This window comes from Condylura cristata, unplaced genomic scaffold (genome assembly GCF_000260355.1).
Source record: "Condylura cristata isolate star-nosed mole 26May11 unplaced genomic scaffold, ConCri1.0 scaffold00019, whole genome shotgun sequence".
NCBI classification, from domain to species: domain Eukaryota; kingdom Metazoa; phylum Chordata; class Mammalia; order Eulipotyphla; family Talpidae; genus Condylura; species Condylura cristata.
Genome location: NW_004567120.1, coordinates 29,525,508 through 29,543,627, shown reverse-complemented (window position 1 = coordinate 29,543,627; position 18,120 = coordinate 29,525,508). Strand labels below are relative to the sequence as shown.

At 47.3% G+C, this 18,120-nt stretch overlaps 1 protein-coding gene across 2 annotated transcripts in view; it reads left to right on the top strand.

Moving 5' to 3' along the window:
• AIFM1 (apoptosis-inducing factor, mitochondrion-associated, 1) overlaps positions 1-17,499 on the top strand; it is a 29,323-nt gene extending 11,824 nt beyond the window's left edge. For both annotated transcript variants that reach the window (XM_004685797.1, XM_004685796.1), the window contains exons 3-16: positions 272-371; positions 1,303-1,427; positions 1,553-1,683; positions 3,155-3,245; positions 7,647-7,731; positions 8,313-8,389; positions 9,247-9,355; positions 10,105-10,212; positions 11,166-11,254; positions 11,725-11,865; positions 13,706-13,848; positions 15,261-15,385; positions 16,815-17,011; positions 17,234-17,499. In XM_004685797.1, coding sequence (XP_004685854.1) covers positions 272-371; positions 1,303-1,427; positions 1,553-1,683; positions 3,155-3,245; positions 7,647-7,731; positions 8,313-8,389; positions 9,247-9,355; positions 10,105-10,212; positions 11,166-11,254; positions 11,725-11,865; positions 13,706-13,848; positions 15,261-15,385; positions 16,815-17,011; positions 17,234-17,305 — 1,593 coding nt within the window. In that variant the 3' untranslated portion in view covers positions 17,306-17,499. The remainder of the gene's footprint in view (positions 1-271; positions 372-1,302; positions 1,428-1,552; positions 1,684-3,154; positions 3,246-7,646; positions 7,732-8,312; positions 8,390-9,246; positions 9,356-10,104; positions 10,213-11,165; positions 11,255-11,724; positions 11,866-13,705; positions 13,849-15,260; positions 15,386-16,814; positions 17,012-17,233) is intronic.
• Positions 17,500-18,120: the final 621 nt, after the last annotated feature.

Genomic DNA, 18,120 nt, shown 5'->3' with positions numbered 1-18,120 from the left:
AGGTCACAGCTTCTTACTGAGGACCATACAAATTGGTTTCATAGCTAGTATCCTACATAGTCTCAAACTTTTCATCTGCTTACCTGTATTGTATCCAAATGTGTATATATTCATTTTTTTATTTAAGAGAATAGTTTGCTTTAGTAGTTTTAACAGAATAACTAGCCTCATATAGACAAAAGCTTCTCATTTAATTGTGAGATCATGGTGTTACTTCTTGTATGAGCTAGCTCTACAATGAAATTAATTTTCCCCATGTTTGGGTCTGCAGGCCTACAAGACCATGAAAAATGATAAAAAAAGATACAATGAACGGATTTCAGGATTAGGGCTGACACCAGAAGAAAAACAGAAAATAGCAGCATTATCTGGTGAGTATGATTTGAAACTCAGGGTACAAAGGGAAAATTATAAACAGATCGGGTACAATGCTTTGTGTAGACTCCCTGAAGCTGTGAGATTGTAAGATATTACCCTGCTCCTGGGAGCAGTTTGTTCAAGCACTCCACTGGAATTTGGATTTGAGAGTAACATTAATGATTATGATTAGTTCTTTTTATTAGGCTTTGAAAAGGCAATAAAAAAGGGCAAACTTAGAGTGGAAAACTATTGGCAAAGAGATGAGGGGATTTTGGCCTTTTTTTTTTTCCCATTAAGAAAAACCTTTCGGTATGTTTGTTCCCATTGAGTCTTTGGAGTTTTGAGTTGTTAAAGATATATTTGTTTTCCTAAAGAATGGAACTCTAGCTGTCATTTCCATCCCATGTGACTGGCTTGGTTTTTCAGAGAGGAGTGTTTTAATCCTTTAATTAGCCCCCACAACTCTGGGTGGGCAATTTACAGTGCTTTCATCAATAATAACTTTTTATTCATGAACATTGTATAATAAGCCCCAGTTGACCTGCTGGGTTTTCCCCCTTTATTGCTAATAAAAGGTGAAACTGAACTTGATATTTTCCTGTTGGTGACTAAGAAATTGATGGGAAGGGCAGATGTGTTCTCATATGTACTTTCTAACGTATTTTAGAAATAACGAAGCATGTAAGGTAGGCTCAAACTCTGACAGACTTAATGAGTGAATGACTTTGGCAAAATCATTCATCTCTTTGGGGGAAGTATTTTTTGCTTGTAAACTGAAGGGATATGGCTTTTCCTGTGGAATTTGTTGAGTTTAATATCGGCACAGTGTTTTGCTAGGTTTGTATACAGAAGTGGGGAAAATGCCAGGTGATCTTTTCAAATAGCAGCAAAGCCTCGCCTAAGACTAAAATGAGTCACCCCCCTTTGCTCTGCCGCTTACAGATCCAGAAGGAGAGTCAGTTCCTCAGGTCCGGGTACCAAGTCACATTCCCTTCCTGATCATCGGTGGAGGCACTGCTGCTTTTGCTGCAGCCAGATCCATCCGTGCTCGGGATCCTGGGGCCAGGGTAAGGTGCCCACAGTCATGCTTGGCAGAGAGTGTAGTCTGTAAGCTAGAAGCCATCGCGGACACTTTGACTTCTTCCTGTTCGCTCATGTGACTCTGATAAGTGTTGTCATTTTGTGTCTGCAGGTACTAATTGTGTCAGAAGATACTGAGCTGCCATACATGCGACCTCCTCTTTCAAAAGAACTATGGTTTTCAGATGATCCAAATGTCACAAAGACCCTGCGATTCAGACAATGGAATGGAAAAGAAAGAAGGTGTGTTCAATTATGTAAAAATGGGCCTTAGCAACTTCAGCTAAGCACAGGACGCTGGTGCCAAGTCTTTGCAGGTACCAGGCAGTGTGTGGAATGGGTGACATGGCTGCACATTGGAAGCTGCCGGGATACACACCTGGTAGAGCTTGGAGGCGACAGGCTACAGTGGCAAGAGTCTTGGGTTCTGTTGTCAGATCAACAATTAAGGGGAAGTGGCCGCCAAAGCACTAGTGCTACTATTTCCAAGGCCTTTGCTATTAGACTTCTTCAGGGAAAATCAGCCCAACCTGTGTTATCACTGGTCTGCACTTGCCTAGGCATGCCCCATAAGAGCAGGAGAGAAGGCGCTCTTCTGTGGAACTGGCTTTGATACCCTAGCAGGCACTCAGAATTGGGGGTGACAGTGGGGACACTCTTTAAGAAAGAGCCTCCTATTAGATGTTTGCATGAAGGGTGCAGAAGCCTTTTTCTTTTTCTTTTCTTTTATAATAGTTTATTTTTACATCATTTTGTGCATTTTTCCATCTCAGTTGCAGTCCCCTTGGGCTTCCCATCACCAAATCACCCATGTGCCATCACCATAGGCCAGTGCATTTCCCTCCCCCCACTGTTTTGATCCCATTCCCCACTGTACCCCCATAAAATGTCTCTGGTATATAGCTGTTCATCATTATCATTATTTTCTCTCCTGTTCCATTATATTCCTGCTATGAGAGAAATCATCCTGTATTTTTCCTTTTTTTTCTGCAGAAGCCTTTTTCTTTTAAAGGACTCTGTATATCTCTTTGATTCCAGTACTATAATCTTTCATTTCGAATCTTTTCCTCCTTAGCAATCCCTTTGATAATGGACTAAATTTTACAAATCTCCCACCTCTCTTACCTCACCGTCAGGTTTGGTTCTCAAGCAACATGCATACTTCCAACTATGTAACCATCCCTTAATTTGTGTCTCACAGAAATTTCTGCTGTTTGTAGAAAAGTCAGAAGGAGCTAGACTTGGTGTAGGCCAGCACCATTCTACAGCTTGTGTTTGGCTGTGCATGTGAAGACTGCCTCCTAGGGTGCTACTCTTGTTCTGATTTTGCAAGGAACCTAAACCCAAAGCAGCATTTCTGAGCCTCCTCACTGTTGACATGTTAGCTGGAGAACTGTTGTGGGGACTGGTCTGTGCATTGTAGGAAGTTTAACAACACCCCTGAACTCTGCCCACTAGAACATCCCTTTCCCCAAACTGTTACAGCCAAAAATGTCTCCAGGCATTGCCAAATTTCCCCAGGACTGGAAGTGCCCTAGTTGAGAACCATGTGTCTGACATAGCCCCATATAAGTAAGTCACCACCAAGATCGAGTAGTATCGGAGGCTTACTTTGGAAAATGTTCTTAAAATTTTTCATGATAGAAACAGTTCTACACAAGGGAAGTTGATAGCAGCTCCAGGTGCTGTAGCATTTCCCCTCTTGTCTGTACAGCATCTATTTCCAGCCACCTTCTTTCTACGTGTCTGCTCAGGACCTGCCTCACATTGAGAATGGTGGTGTAGCCGTCCTCACGGGGAAGAAGGTGAGTTAGTGCGCTGCTGCCTGGGTCAGGCTCCATGCTCTGTGGACGCGACTATGGTGACTTGCCCCACTGCCATTCACATCCATCCTGCCGTGATCGTTCACCAGAGGATGGAATCATTTTAGGTTTCACATTGCCAGTCTGCACTCATTGGTGTGTCTTTTCTGAGGAAAGCTTGAATCTCAAAGCCGAGACAAACGTGTCAGCTGAACATTCTGAGAGAAGTCAGATCCTTGGGGACTGTGACCCTGTAGCTGCTCCCTCCCTATTTTCCACATTCCCATTTCTTTGGGATTGTTTTTTAAAGATTTATTTAATTATGCATACAAGAATTGGCATATAGGCCAGAGGTGTGATGGGTGAGAGGACTTAATAGACACAGAGTGGGGAGCAGAACCGGTAGATGGACTAAATTACACTGCAGAGGGGAGCAGAGGCTGCTCAGGAGAGGTCTGCCGCGCCATGTAGGTCAGCTCCCTGGCTGGGGATTAAACTCATGCTGCAGTGGCTGCAGATAGCTTCATAGTGCTGCATTTTAACCCATTGCACCACCAGGGAGGGCCCTCTCTGGCATTATTGCTGAGATTGAAAAGTGTATATTATTCAGGATAGTAAAATACTTGGCATAGAAAATACAGGTGAGTGCTTGCTGTGGGGACAGTTACGGGAGGGCGTTTGTGGGGTCCAGCACGGGTTTGCTGTGTTGTGTTAATAGCAGGTCCTAGAGTGTGTTTGTACTACACAAATGGCAGAGTTCCAATAGAGAGGGAGTAGTTATCAGAAGGAGCAAAGGTGGAAGTAGTGGGGATCCAGAGCATAAGCCAGACACTTTGGCAGGGGGAATTCACTGCTGCAGGGGAGTGTTAGGCAGAAAAGGTAGGTACAGACCGGTAACGAGACAATATATATTAAGCATCCCTTGTGTCTAAATAATATACAAGCCCTGCCCTCCAGGAGCTAGGCAGCAACGTGAACATTACCCTAAGACCTAGATGTAGAGTAAGAAAGATATGCAGAAGGTATTGTGGGAATTACTGGGAAGCACGCCCTGAATAATGATGGCTTCAGAGCAGGCTTCCTGGAGGAGGTGGCATTCATCCTTGCAAATGAAGAGGCATTCATTAGATTAGAGAAAAATGAAGAGCATCCAAGTGAAAAAGAATAACATAAGCCAGGGCATAAGGGTGTAAGCAGGCATGTTTGGTGGAAGGAAACCCACACAGCTACATGTTAGTAGGGCAGAAAACACAAGGTAGGGAGGCAAGAAATGAAACTGAAGGGGTCATGCAGGGGTCTAATCACGGAGACCTGTGTCATGCGAGCAAGCTTGCGCTTCAGCCACGGGCACTGGGAGCTGTTGTGTTCAGCCGAGGATATAAAAAGTTGAAGTTACAGAGTCACTCTGGTGGCTGTGAGGAGAAAGGCTTTCTGGGCATGAGACTACAAATAAACTATTCTGCAGACTGTTGGACTTGTCCAGGTGGGAGATAATGAGAACCTGAATTAGGGTAGTAGTGATAGTGATGATGATGATGCTTCGTGTGTGTTATCTCATCTTACCCTCACAATGATCTTATACACTGGGCCCTCCCTGGTGGTGCAACGGGTTAAAGGGCAGCACTGTGAAGCTTTGGCAAAAGTTCAGTTCCCGTCCAGGGGGGTGACGCACATGGTGCAGCAGACCTCTCCTGTCGCTGGTCTGCCGCCCCCCTCAGCAGTGTATTTCAGTAGATCTGCCTGTTCTGCTCCCCACTCTGTCTCTGGTGACTCCTCTCACTCCTCCACTCCCACTTACACCACTAGCCTGTACCCCAGCTCTTGAATGCATAAATAATTAAATCTTTAAAAAAAAAAAAAAACTCTTACAATCAAAAAAATTGAATATATAAAAAAACTTAATTTGCCCACGATCATACAGTTAATAAGTGCTGGAGTCAGATCTGTCTGACTGCAGAATTCCAGTCCAGAGCCCGAACTCTGAATAGCATCATCATAGCTTCTGGGTAGGCAGGCGAGGAAGAGTGCAGAACAGGCTGAGGAGGCCAGCTTGACAGATGTAACTGGTTCAAGGTGGGAGGTGACGGAGAAGGTAGAGGCAGCAGTGACTTTCTGATGTCCACTTTGTGTCCAAGTGAGGGCGTCCCCCACCTGAGAAAGGCATCACACGAGCTAGAGCTAGTATAACGGGGAAGATAAGTTTAGTTTTGGAATGTTAAGTATGAAGGGGACTGTTTGTGTGGTCATGTCCTGTGAGCAGTGCGTTATGACTGCCACTGTGGGGGACCACTCTGGGCTCAACTAGAGACCCTGGAATCGTGGACTGGCATAGGGTAGGGGCTGGAACCACAAGAATCAAGGAGACCACCCGCAGAGAACTTACGCAGACAGAAAAAGAGTGGGGCAAGGATGGAGCGGAAGTTATGGTGCAGGTTTAAGAAGAGTAATCCATAACGCAGACTGGGAAAGGCGTGTGGAGGACACTATGAGGAGAGCCCGCGGCCAAGTTCAGAGACTCCGAAGGATAATGTGCTCCAGTCTTACTGCGTCAGAGGGGTCTGGTAGCAAAGATTTGGAAGAAATCACTCTGTTTGGTGGTTCACATATCAGTGGAAAGCTGGGGAAGAGGAAAAACTACTCTTTCAGAAAAGTTTAAATGAGAAAAGGGAGATGATACTTGGACAGAAGCTTGAGCAGGACAGAGACCCAAAGGGGATGCGCCCGACTTCCAGACTTCAGCATGTGAATGGCTGAAGGTATAAGGTGTCAGAGAGGGAGGCCTGAGTGGAAGGGTGACTGACAGGAGGGTTCTGAGAGAGTAAGGAAAGGATGGGGTCTGTGCCAGGACATCGTGTGATTAACTGAGTGAGTGATGTGGGATCAAAGTAGTGGGATGGGATTGAAGAGTTCACTTAACCCACACAAATCAAAGGTAGCTAAAGAAGCCACTCGTCCATTCGTGCTCAGTTTCCATCACTGCCTCCAGGGAGCCCTGGGCTGGGGTGCACCTGTCATATGTGCTTCTCCTGTGCAGTGCTTGCTAAACAGCGGTCTCGGTACTGGATGCGAAGGCAGGGAGGTGTGTTTCTTTCACCTTTGTGTCCCTGGCACATTGCACGGTGCCTGGCGCATGGAGGTGCTTGGTAAATGCCTCGGCTGAATGCCCACAGCTAATGAGCACTGGAAAGTCATCTGACAGTTCAGTTCAGTTCATCTGACTCCAAAGCTCAAGCCCTTCACCATGAGTGGTAGGGTGCAAGGGAATTAGGGGTGTTGGCCCAGATTAGCTGGAATGAGACTGCCCATTGGGTGCTGAGAGAATTGAAAGCAAGCAGAGCTGACAGTGGGGCTGAGAGAAAGCTGTGACCTCATTGTTGGGTGTCTGGGGTAGAAATAGAGGTTTAAGAGATAAGGACATCCTGGATGTGGCTCAGAGGAAAGGATGAGCCCAGTTTCAAGGTGTTCTGTGAATGAGGACGACGGGCCTGGAAGTGGCTGCAGAGTGGTGGTTCGTAGGGATAGAAGTTGCCGGGGGAGGGTAAGGGTACAGGAATCTGGAAGCAGCCGCAGCAACCTCAGTGATTCTGGAAAGTGCCAACCCCTCCTCCTGTCCTTGTGAGGAAGGAGTGCTGGCGCACCTCCCCTGGAAGAGAGATGCTTCATTGATGGTAGATAATACAGAAGCATCCAGTGAAAAAGTTGAGGCTGTTTTAAAGCACAGCACTGTGAAGCTATTGCAGCCTCTGTACCATAATTTTGATCCCCGCCCCGGGGCTGACCCACATGGCGCAGCAGACCTCTCCTGACCTGTCCGCTGCTCCCCTCAGCAGTGTGTTTCCATACACCTGCCTTTTCGGTTCCCCACCCTGTCTCTGGTGAAGCCTCTTGCTGCCCTTGCTCCTCTGGCCTGTACCCCAGTCCTTGCATGTATAAATAAACCTTTAAAAATAAAAAGAAAGAAAATGTTGAGGATGTTGAAGAGTTGGTAACAAAGAAGTCGGGGTTCTAAAGAACCAACTAGAAAAGTCCATCCCATCTCCATGTTCTTACTGTGTTGACTTGCTCGGCCATTGCCTGCTCAGGACGTTATGCCTCTTGGAAGGAGCTAGGTGCCTGAAATTGTGGTGTCCATGGTTACTTAGAAACAGTTTCTTCAGAACCAGCTTAGGTCAAGAAGTCACTCTTTTCATTGGGCTGACAGCTGATAGGTATAGGGGTCCTTTTGGGGGCATCGAAATGTTCCGGAATTAGATAGGAGTGATGGTCATACACTTCAAGAATATACTAAAATGCCACCGAATTACACACTTTAATACATTGAATTTCATGCTGTGTTCTTCTGTATCTCAAAAAAAAATTGGGAAGTGAATTCACATCCCATCTTTCCCTGCATGTGTGCCCAAGGTAGTGCAGCTGGACGTGAGAGGCAACACGGTGAGGCTGAATGACGGGTCACAGATAACCTATGAGAAGTGCCTGATTGCAACAGGTGAGTGTTTCTAGAGGCAGTGGTGTCTTCCCTGAAACAACTCAATCCAGGTTTAGAGTAGAAAGCCTTAGTTCAGGTTAAGAGCACTGGAACTGGGCTCTCAGAAATCAGTTTCTTTTCTTGAGACAGTACCTTTCTGGATTCCCCTTCCTTTGCCTTCTGGGAAGGTATGCGTGGCTTAGCCCTTGCCTTCTGTCCGCAAAGTGATATTGCTAGTTCCAACTGGAAATCAGGAGGAGCCAAAGCAGTTGCTTACACACAGGAGGGAACTATCTGGAGAATGCCCAGCCAAAACTGGAAGAGCAGGTGGGAGCAGGAACCGGCCTGATGGGGATCTGTGGGGCCGATGGACCCTTGGAAGAGAGACTCAAATCTGATTGTCACAGGAAATTGAAAAAAGCCCTGTTGTGAGACCTGTGGAAGGAAAACAAAACCATCACTTCCTGTCGATGGAATGGTGGCACTGGCATGGGAGGATCATGTGCTCTCGGGCACCACCTTTGTGGAGGGTAGGAGATGGGGGTGCCTGTTGACCTAATCCTGCTTTATGGGCTGAAGGGTTTTCTGCCTCTTATTTCCAGGAGGCACTCCAAGAAGTCTGTCTGCCATTGACAGGGCTGGAGCAGAGGTGAAAAGTAGAACAACGCTTTTCAGAAAGGTGATGGCCTAGTGTTGTCCTCATGTGGGTTTTGAAGAGAGAGCATAATCTTGTGGTCCCGAGTACCCACCTGGGAATGGGGAGATCCAAGTCCTGTTTATGGCTGTTGTACAGCCTTATTATCTGCCCTTGAGCAAGACACTTCCTCTCCCTGTACCTCAAATACCTCATTCAAGGGTTGTTAGCTCCTAGGAGAAAAATACATTCGGTGTTTTTACTGCTTGCTATAGTTACTTCCAATTGCTCTTCCACAGTTGTTTTCCTGGTACATTTGAGTCATTGGAACTCCTTGTAACCTCTTGGTGTTTTTCATTGCAAGTGCTGTTGTGGACACTTTGGGGAGAACCATAGTATCCAAAGTGAAAAAGGAAGGGGGCTTTGCCTCTTGACCCTGTGCTCTGCTTATGAAAACCACTCTTGTGGGTATTCGCAGACTTCTTCTAGTCTAAGAAGCACCTTTGTCACTCTCAGCACCGTTGTCATTTGGGGCCGGATAATTGTTTGCCATGGGGCTGTCCTGCACGTTGCAGAATGTCGAGCCCGTCCCTGGCCTCTGCCGACTAGTAGCACCTCCTTGCTGCCAGTTTGGACACCAAAAATGTCTCCAGACTTGGCCCCAAGTACCCTGGGGAGAAGGGAGCAAAATTGCCCCCACTTGAGAACCACTGTTGCAGAAGGAGTGTTACAGTGGAGAAAGAAATTGACATCAGTAACATAGAGACTAATTCAGCTGCTTTCTACAAAGAGAAGCTTTTGTGTGCAAATTACTGCTGTCAGAGCTTTAGAGGAAAATCTTTCTGATTATCATCCTGTACCCTTTTGGGGAATCAATGGACTAAACCTGTGTGATCCTGCAGATTGGAGACTTTAGAACCTTAGAGAAGATATCTCGGGAAGTCAAGTCGATTACGATTATTGGCGGGGGCTTCCTTGGTAGCGAACTGGCCTGTGCTCTTGGCAGAAAGGGTGAGTACTGGGACGTGACCTCGATTTTCTTTTTCTGGTCTTACACTACATGCTTTTCACAGTGCTCGCAAATTCCAGAGATGTATTTGCCAGGATCAGCAGAAAGAATTTAGCTAAGGTTTTTGGTGAAACACTAAGCATGGAGCTTGTACTGGTGAGGGATCCCTTAGTGATAGAAAAGCTGTCATCTGAGCAACCAGTGATTTGTTCTTCCCTTGCCACTAACCTCTAAGGCCAGGCCTTAGAAAATATTAAGGAGAGTGAGTTCTTAAGATGGTCAGGGCAATGTGGGCCTCAGAACTTATCTTTGAATTTCTCTCTGTATATGTGAATGATGAGTGACTCCTTCACACTCAGAGTGGCTCCCAGCCATCAGTGAGTTCCATTATGCATCCTTCATGGCAGCCATATTTCTTACTGTTGTTTTTCAGCTATGTGAGCTCAGGGCATCTTCTCAGGAAGGTGCTACTATTCAGAGAGCTCCAGGCTCTGGCCGAGGGGATACCAGGGTAGAAGCACACTGAGTTCACAGTGTGGAGTTGGAACCCAGGACAACAGTCCTATGGCATTTGCCTCATGAAGGAACTCTAGCAACCAAGCCTTTAGGCCCCAGGCCCCACAAACAGGTGCTCCGGCCTGGCTGGCAGTGTTGCCTCGGGTGCAGTAAGCGGCTGCGGCTGCTCCTTTTGTTTCTCTTCCTGTCTTAAGATTTTTTTTTTGTCTCCTGCTCAACCACTGTTTCTTCTCAGCTCAAGCCTTGGGCACAGAAGTGATTCAGCTCTTCCCTGAGAAGGGAAATATGGGCAAGATCCTCCCTGAATACCTCAGCAACTGGACCATGGAAAAAGTCAGACGAGGTAGAGATTCTTTCCATTTGTGTGCTCCTTCCCTTGAGTTAGGCCTCAGGCAAAGTTTGCTTCTTTGGGAAACCCACTGACATAAGCCATATCACCAGACAAAGAAAATGCTTCCTCTCTTCTCCAGCCAGCCAGGTTTATGTAGGTGTTCAGCGTCTGTATGCCATATTGTTATAGGGCAGCAAATCTGTTCCAGGACAGGGGGAGAGGGACACCCCTGAAGCCCCAAACCTGCCTGCTCTAAGTGGGTTCTGCCATCCGCCGCAACAAGACAAAACATATAAAACTTTAATGAAAAGGGACTTTAATACAGTGAATATACAATATGGAACACAAAGAATATAACTTCTCAATCAAACACCTGAAGTTACCCATCCCCTCGTGGGCAAAAGTCCACCCAAAAGAGATTGGTCCAAAGCAAGGCCTGAAAGCCTGCCACAAGACTAAAGCACCTTCTGGCCGGGACCCATGGAAAAGGGTCAGAAATGGCCAGACAAGTCTGAGAAGAAAAGAGCAACATCAAAATCAATATAAACACTGCCATAGTCACCTCCCTCCAGGTCTCTCACCCACATCTGCCTTAGCCAGTCCAGGGTCAGGAAACAAGCCCGGTTTCTTCATCACATGCTTTCTGCTCCATGTGGCTTCCTCAGGTCTCTTCCTTGTTCTCCATCCTGCTTCATTCTCTCTTCTCTTCTCCTTTTCTTCTCTCCTTTTTCTCTGCTCAACTCCACCCTCCTTCTGGGTGGGGCAGGGAACCTGGAATTCCCTTTTTCCTAGGGACCACCCTGTTACAATATTCCCAGAAGGGTTGAACATGACCTGTGGGCATTGGTTCTTGCTAGATATTAACGATTACTGCTTGTATGGCAGGGGACATCTAGTCAGCTTCTCTGCTTTCAGGAAGGTGGCAGGCTTGTGGGCCCAGCCACAGCTCCCGTTTGCCTTTACAGAGGGGGTTAAGGTGATGCCTAATGCCATCGTGCAGTCTGTTGGAGTCAGCGGTGGCAAGTTACTCATCAAGCTGAAAGATGGCCGGAAGGTAAGGAGGGGAAGCCAGGCTGCCCCTAACCTTCTGGCCCTCCCTACCCCTCTATTCACTCTTACTCCTTTACTTGAAACCCATTGATTCTCTTTGCTTGGTAGCCACCCTTAACCTATCATCATTTTCTGAATGAACTATCCCTCCATTCAAATAGAGAATCAAGAGTCAGGGTTGGCACCTGGGAAACTTTCCCGTAGTCCCGTGCTGTCTGTATCTCAGGTTTCTGACACCTGACAAAAGTGCCTGGTTTCTACCTAGCCAATATGAGGTATCTGTGTGTGGAATATTTGGGGGAGGAGGAGCGTAGAAAATAGAACTTAAAATCTGTCTACCAGAGGTAGGTTAACTGTTTTTTTGTTTGTTTTTTTTTTTGTGAAGCCTGAAAACTTCACCACCAGGCATGCAGTTGTGGGTCCTTCCTTCATATGTGGAAACTGCAGTGACGAAGGATTTCTTTTTCTCCTCAGGTAGAAACTGACCACATAGTGGCAGCTGTGGGTCTGGAGCCCAACGTTGAGTTGGCCAAGACTGGTGGACTAGAGATAGACTCTGATTTTGGAGGCTTCCGGGTGAACGCAGAGCTGCAAGCACGCTCTAACATCTGGGTGGTAAGTGTTGCTGGTCCCAGCTTGGAGCACGTCTGCCTGCTAGTGCCCTGGACTGGCCAGCAGCTTACCACGTGGTTACAGAGCGCTTGGAGGCAAACCACTAGATTAAGATGAGGGGCAGCCTCGTTCTGTGAACTGGTAGAAGAGGAACGGGCAGCATTTGTGACCACAGGCCAGAGCGCTTGTGCTTCTGCAGCCGGTGGCAGTCGTGGGCCTCAGCCTGGCAGGTGCGGGCACAGCTTTCAGGCTGCGTGCTGTTCCCTTTGCCTGAACATGAGCAGCTGTGGAACATTGTCTAGAAAGGAAAATTACTCCATTTTCATTTTCCTTGAGTACTATTTTTAGCTGTTTTAAAAAATCTGTCATGACACAAACAAGACTGTAGTGTGGAGGAACCATGAGGTCATTTCCCCATTGCTAGCTCATTCTAAGTGGATTGTGTTTGACTAACTAAAGACATAGGAGCACTGAAGGGTATTTTTTCTATAAAGTTGTTTTTGTTTTTTTTTAAAGATTTATTTATTTATTCATACAGAGCTGGGGTACAGGCCAGAGATGTGGAGGGTGAGAGGATTCACCAGGGACAGAGTGGGGAGCAGAACAGGCAGATTGAGGAAGTACACTGCTGAGGGGAGCAGCGGGCTGGTCAGGGGAGGTCTGCCGCGCCATGTGGATCTCCTCTGGATCGAACTCAAGAGGAAGTGGCTTAATCTTAGTACAGTGCTTTAACCCGCTGCACCACCAGGGAGGGCTCTAAAGTTGTATTTTTTTAAAGAATATAATTGACTGGATTTTTCTAACCTGTCATGAAACAATACAAACTCAAGAAGACAGAGACAAGCAAGACACACCCAATGTAGAAGGCACAGACCGGTAGAGGCAGGCAAAACCCCTGCAGCAACCCTTGAGATTTTGGTGTCACTCCTGCCTTCATTTTTGTGTGCTTAGGATTTTGGTTGTTGCACACTGCCATGGCAAGTGGACTGTATCTGAACATGTATGTCCTCCTTTTCACTTAGCATTATAATATATTTTCCACATTGCCCCCAAGCCTGTAAACACTTTAATGACTGTATAATATTCCATTAATTGGATTTTATAGCTTATTTTGCCACTGGTTCATGTGTGTTGGACTTGTAGGCTGCTTTGGTGAGAGACATAGCCCCAGTCTGGATAGCCACAAAGATGAACAGAGAGAGCTCATACACCACGAAGCTGGCCCTCTTCACCTCCAGCCAGGGGCTCTATCTCTGCTTGGAATGCTGAGATCACTTAACTTGCACCTCTCCAGCAGCCCACTGCTCGCTTGCATTGCGCTGCAGTACAGAACAATGCCGCGCCTCCTCAGCTAGCTAACGCGCTCCCTGTGGGCAGGGTTCCTGTCAGGTGCATCTCAACGAGGCAGATGACGTAAAGACCTTGTATGTGTTAAGTACTCCACAAATATTTGTCAAATGAATGAAAACTGGATAACCAAACACTTTTTGGAAAACAATTCTAGGTAAGAGGCAGTTCCAGCTAAAAATTGGTTTCCAGATGTAGGAAAGAGTGTTGTGTAAATCACAGCTATTAAATACCCTGTCTCTGCTCAGGGAAGAATGAGCAGGAGTAAGTAGGGGTCAGCTGGAGCACAGAAGACATAGGTTAGTTCTGTGGAAATACAGATAGTATTTAAAAAGTGGAATTGCAACTCTCTTGACAGTGTAGGCGTAAATCTGGCCGATAGATGAAAAATACTGATTTGTTAACATCACAAGATATTTTTGAGCCCCTAAAGTTTATATTGTGTTTTTAACTTGCTTGTTTATCATGTGCTCATGTGATGTATTTGTATCCAAAGGCAGGAGATGCAGCATGCTTCTACGATATAAAGCTGGGTAGGAGGCGGGTAGAGCACCATGATCATGCTGTTGTGAGCGGAAGATTGGCTGGAGAAAATATGACCGGAGCTGCTAAGCCGTACTGGCATCAGTCAATGTTCTGGTAATAGTTTTGTGCCCTGAGGACTTAACTAGTTGGAACAGCATTACTGGAATCGGAGTTATGGTTTGGTCTCTTTGTTAGGTCACCTAGCTTCAGAAAGAGGGGAAAATCATTCCATCTCATGCCCATGCATTCTGCCCCTCAGCAGCTCTGAGGAGAGGGTTCCATTTGGTGAATGAATGGAGATGCATCAGCTCTCTGGCAAAGTAGTGCAGAGTTTCAGCTCTAGTAGGTGATTCAAGAGTGTACTCTTGGGTTTAGATGGCAGACTATTTTAATTGGTTCTTTGTGGCTAACCCTGAAGAGCCCAGCATACTGACAGGAAAGGCAGTGTGCTCACAGCTCACCCTCAGGATCATCAGTTCAAAGCCCAGGCATCTAGAGGCAGTTCTCTGAAGAGAAAGGTGCTAGCCTTTGGGCATCCCAAATCCCGGGGCAGGCCAGGCTTTTTTGTCTTGTTGATTCAAAAGATGTGTGTGTGTGTGTGGGGGGGGGTCCATACATAAACATCAAGGTTTCCGGAGCCTCTCAGCTATTCCTGTTAGGGAGATTCTCAGCTGATGGGACTACTTTTTAGATGATCACCTACAATTATATGAGTGGGTGGCAAAAACAGATGGATGTCAGGGTGAACTCCTGAAAGATAACACAATTAAGAAAATAGTCCCTCGCTATGCAGTTATCAGTTAGGTCCCAGAACCAGAATCCAAGGAGTCATTGTAGACTGTTCCCTGAAAGAGACCAGTCCAGTGAGCTCCTGCAGCCAAAAAGATAAGAAAATGCAGACAGAGCACTAGAAACAAAACAGTGCACACAGCCTAGATGATCACAAAGCCAGGGCGTGTCTGTGCTGCAAACATTCGGTCATGTTCCCAGTATATAAAGAAAGGCATGGTGGTGATAGGAAAGCTTTCCAAGAAGAGCAATTATAATCAAATGACCAAAAGAAGGGGCCTCCGAGTAGAAAACAGTCTACTCTGAGTGACAGAGGCCAAGAGGAAAATGCCATCAGTTAGTGAAACCGTAAAGTATTTCAAGGTTCTGAATTCCATACACATGGAGCACGTGTTAAAGCTTCAGAAGGGCCATTTTAGGTTGAGCGGAAGTGGCACTGGGAATGTGGGGAACCAAATGCTCCCAGAGGTGGGTGGAGCAACAGCATGAACGCCTTATGCCCGCCCAGACCGCGGTCTGTGGAGCGCTCCACATTTTGTCATCTGAGGGGAAGCAAGAGCTGCTTTCTCACAGCTGCCCCGGGTGCCCTCGTGAGCAACGGGCAGTGTTGTGTTTCTCTTGTTGCACATGCCGACTTCTCTGCTTGGCATGAAAGCGTGGTGTCTGAGGGAACATGTACGGCCACGTCATTCCTGGCAGCCCCTTGACAGAGCGTGCTCTTTTCTCACCTTCCCTAGGAGCGATTTAGGTCCTGATGTTGGCTATGAAGCTATTGGTCTTGTGGACAGTAGTTTGCCCACAGTTGGTGTTTTCGCAAGAGCAACTGCACAAGACAACCCCAAATCGGCCACAGAGCAGTCCGGTAAGGAAGCCCATACTTCTCTTGGAAGAGTGTTGAGAAGCACTGGTCCAGCTTCTCCTGAACAAGGGGTTTCTGTGTTGATCAGAGGAAACTGTCAGGGAAAGCACGTGCTTCAGGTTGTGTTTTAAAATAAACCAGACCCAAAGTGCTCACTTTTCAGTGGTCTGAGAGCTGGCAACCTCGAGGACCCTGGTCGGAGCACAGACTGGGGTATTGTGGGTGTCTGTCCACCCACCCCGGACAGTGGCTGGGTCAGTGCCTCTGCTGTCTGGGGAATAGGGCCTGCACGGTGAAAGCCCCTGAACTGTTAAGGTGCTGTTTTTATTGGTGTTTTTTGCTACCTGCTAATCCCAAGAGCCGTAGTACAGGACCTGCCACCTTCCACAGTCCGGGGCAGTGAAGAACTGAGCCGCCGCCAGTCCCCTTGGCAGGTCTTAATGCAGGGCCGCTTTCCACAGGAGGCACCTTGTGGAATGAGCTTCTCTCCCACACACATCTCTTTCATTAAGTCTAGGCCTGCTCTCTCTCCCTCCCATGACCTTGGCTGATGTTCTTTAACCTCCGTGTCCCCTTGTCAGAGGTATTTCAAGGGCAAGTGCTGTTTAAGGAGGCGAAAGCAAGACGTTATACAGCTATGTAGGTTGTCTCCCTGTGTACCCCAAGTGGAGTCCATACCCCTTAATTCTGGAAGTGGACCAGGAGAGGGGCCTAGGGACTGGTGAGCTCCAGGTCACTGCTCTGTCCACTGGGCAGTAAGTGTTACTTGGAGCCTGGTGGCTGTCAGATGGCAGGAGTCCCCTCCCCATGCTACCACCACCCCACTGGCAGGAAACACCAAGATGGTTTTTTCAGACAGAACGAACCTCTGCTTTGGCCAGAGGGTCTCTCCAGCAGCACTGTCTGCTAGAAGTTTCTGCAGTGATGGCAGTGGCCTGTCTCTGCTCTGTCCAGTACTTTAGCCACTAGCCACATGTGGCTGTATAGCCCTTGAAGTATGGCTACTACACAGGAGGAACTGAGTTTTACAATTGCTTTCATTAATTTTAGCTCATTTGGTTAGAACAGCTGTACGTGGTAAGTGGGTGCTGGACTGGACTACATCTTAGAATGTTTCTCAGGGAACAAGAGCAAGTCTCCTACTTTGAAGATGTGCAGCTACCAGGAAATATCCATAACACATATGGAAGATTGGCTTGTAAGGGAGGGAGGGAAGTGTGGGTCACCTTGACCCAGTGCCCACAGCCTGGCAAGGAGGAGCTTTCATGGGCTTTGTTGGCAAAGTGGGACTGGAGAAAGCCAGCATTTACTGAGAGGCTGTTGAAAAACAAATCCTCTCAAAGCAGGTATCCAAAGATACTTGCCTTCTAGAATTCCTCAAGCTCATAATAACTGAGGTTTTGACTTTGTTTGTTTTGGGGGTTGGCCACAGGGACTGGTATCCGATCAGAGAGCGAGACAGAGTCCGAGGCCTCAGAAATCGCCATCCCTACCAGCAATCCTGCAGTTCCTCAGGCCCCTGCCCAAGGGGAGGACTACGGCAAAGGCGTCATCTTCTACCTCAGGGACAAAGTGGTGGTGGGCATCGTGCTGTGGAACATCTTCAACCGAATGCCCATTGCAAGGAAGGTAGGTGTCCACCAGTTGTTGGGCGAGGGTGGGCAGTGTCAGCTGGAAGTGCTCCTGTGCTTTTATCCGGGGCCCTGCTCCGTATTGTCCTCCTGGGTCAGGCTGTGCCTGTGCAGAACAAGGCATCAGCCGTGCTCAGGAATGTCTTGTTTTCACTTGGAGTTTGGGGCAGGGGCACACTCATAGACTGTGTTGGTGACCTGTTGATCCTCCCACCCTCAGATCATCAAGGATGGGGAGCAACATGAAGATCTCAACGAAGTAGCCAAATTATTCAACATTCATGAAGACTGAACCCCCCTCAGTGGAATAGACAAGTACTTTGCTGTCCCTGACAGCTGTTTGAATGGATAAAGGAACATTTTGTATTCACAGAATTCCTCTGTGCGTATAAGAGTGAATGATCGAGTCCTTTGTGACTTTCCAACCATATAGGCGAATTCTTAATGTTCACATCACTCAATAAAACCTGATTCTTCTAAATTAAATTCTGTTTTTTTTTTTTTTTTGAAAGGGAGAGGGTGTGTGTAAGGAGAAAGCTCTGTGGGTCAGAGAACATGTGAAGTAGGGCTGGCGCTGAGTGCATGGCTTTTCTCAAGTCTCTCTCCCCACACCACATGTGGAACTTCTTCCGGTTCCCTGAGCTGCATTCTCGTCCCTGCAGACCTCTGCATACACACTGTGGCCTCACCCTGCCTCTGGGACGGTCCCTGTCTCTAGGAAGATTTGCCCAACCTTCCTCTGCTGGATCCTTACTTCCGTGTCGCCCTGCTGGAACCATAGCTTTAGTACTTGCTCGAGGGTTCTAGCACCAGGGCTTAGCACAGGGCCTGGCTCACTGTCGGTGTTCAGAAAGGCATTGTTGAATGAACAATAAAATTATAGGATAGTCTGCTCTACCTGAACAAGTCCCGGTGTGCGCCCGACCCCCAGCCCACTCCTGAACTGAACTGGCCAATAGCAGGGGCCAGGAAGTTTATCAACTGCCAACAAAAACAAGGGACTTCATGTTTCTCAGTTAAACCAACTGACTTCCTTGAGGGCTGATGATGGAGCCATACTCCTGCTCCCTGCCCAAACCAGAAACCAGTGACGCCCAACTCTCCTAT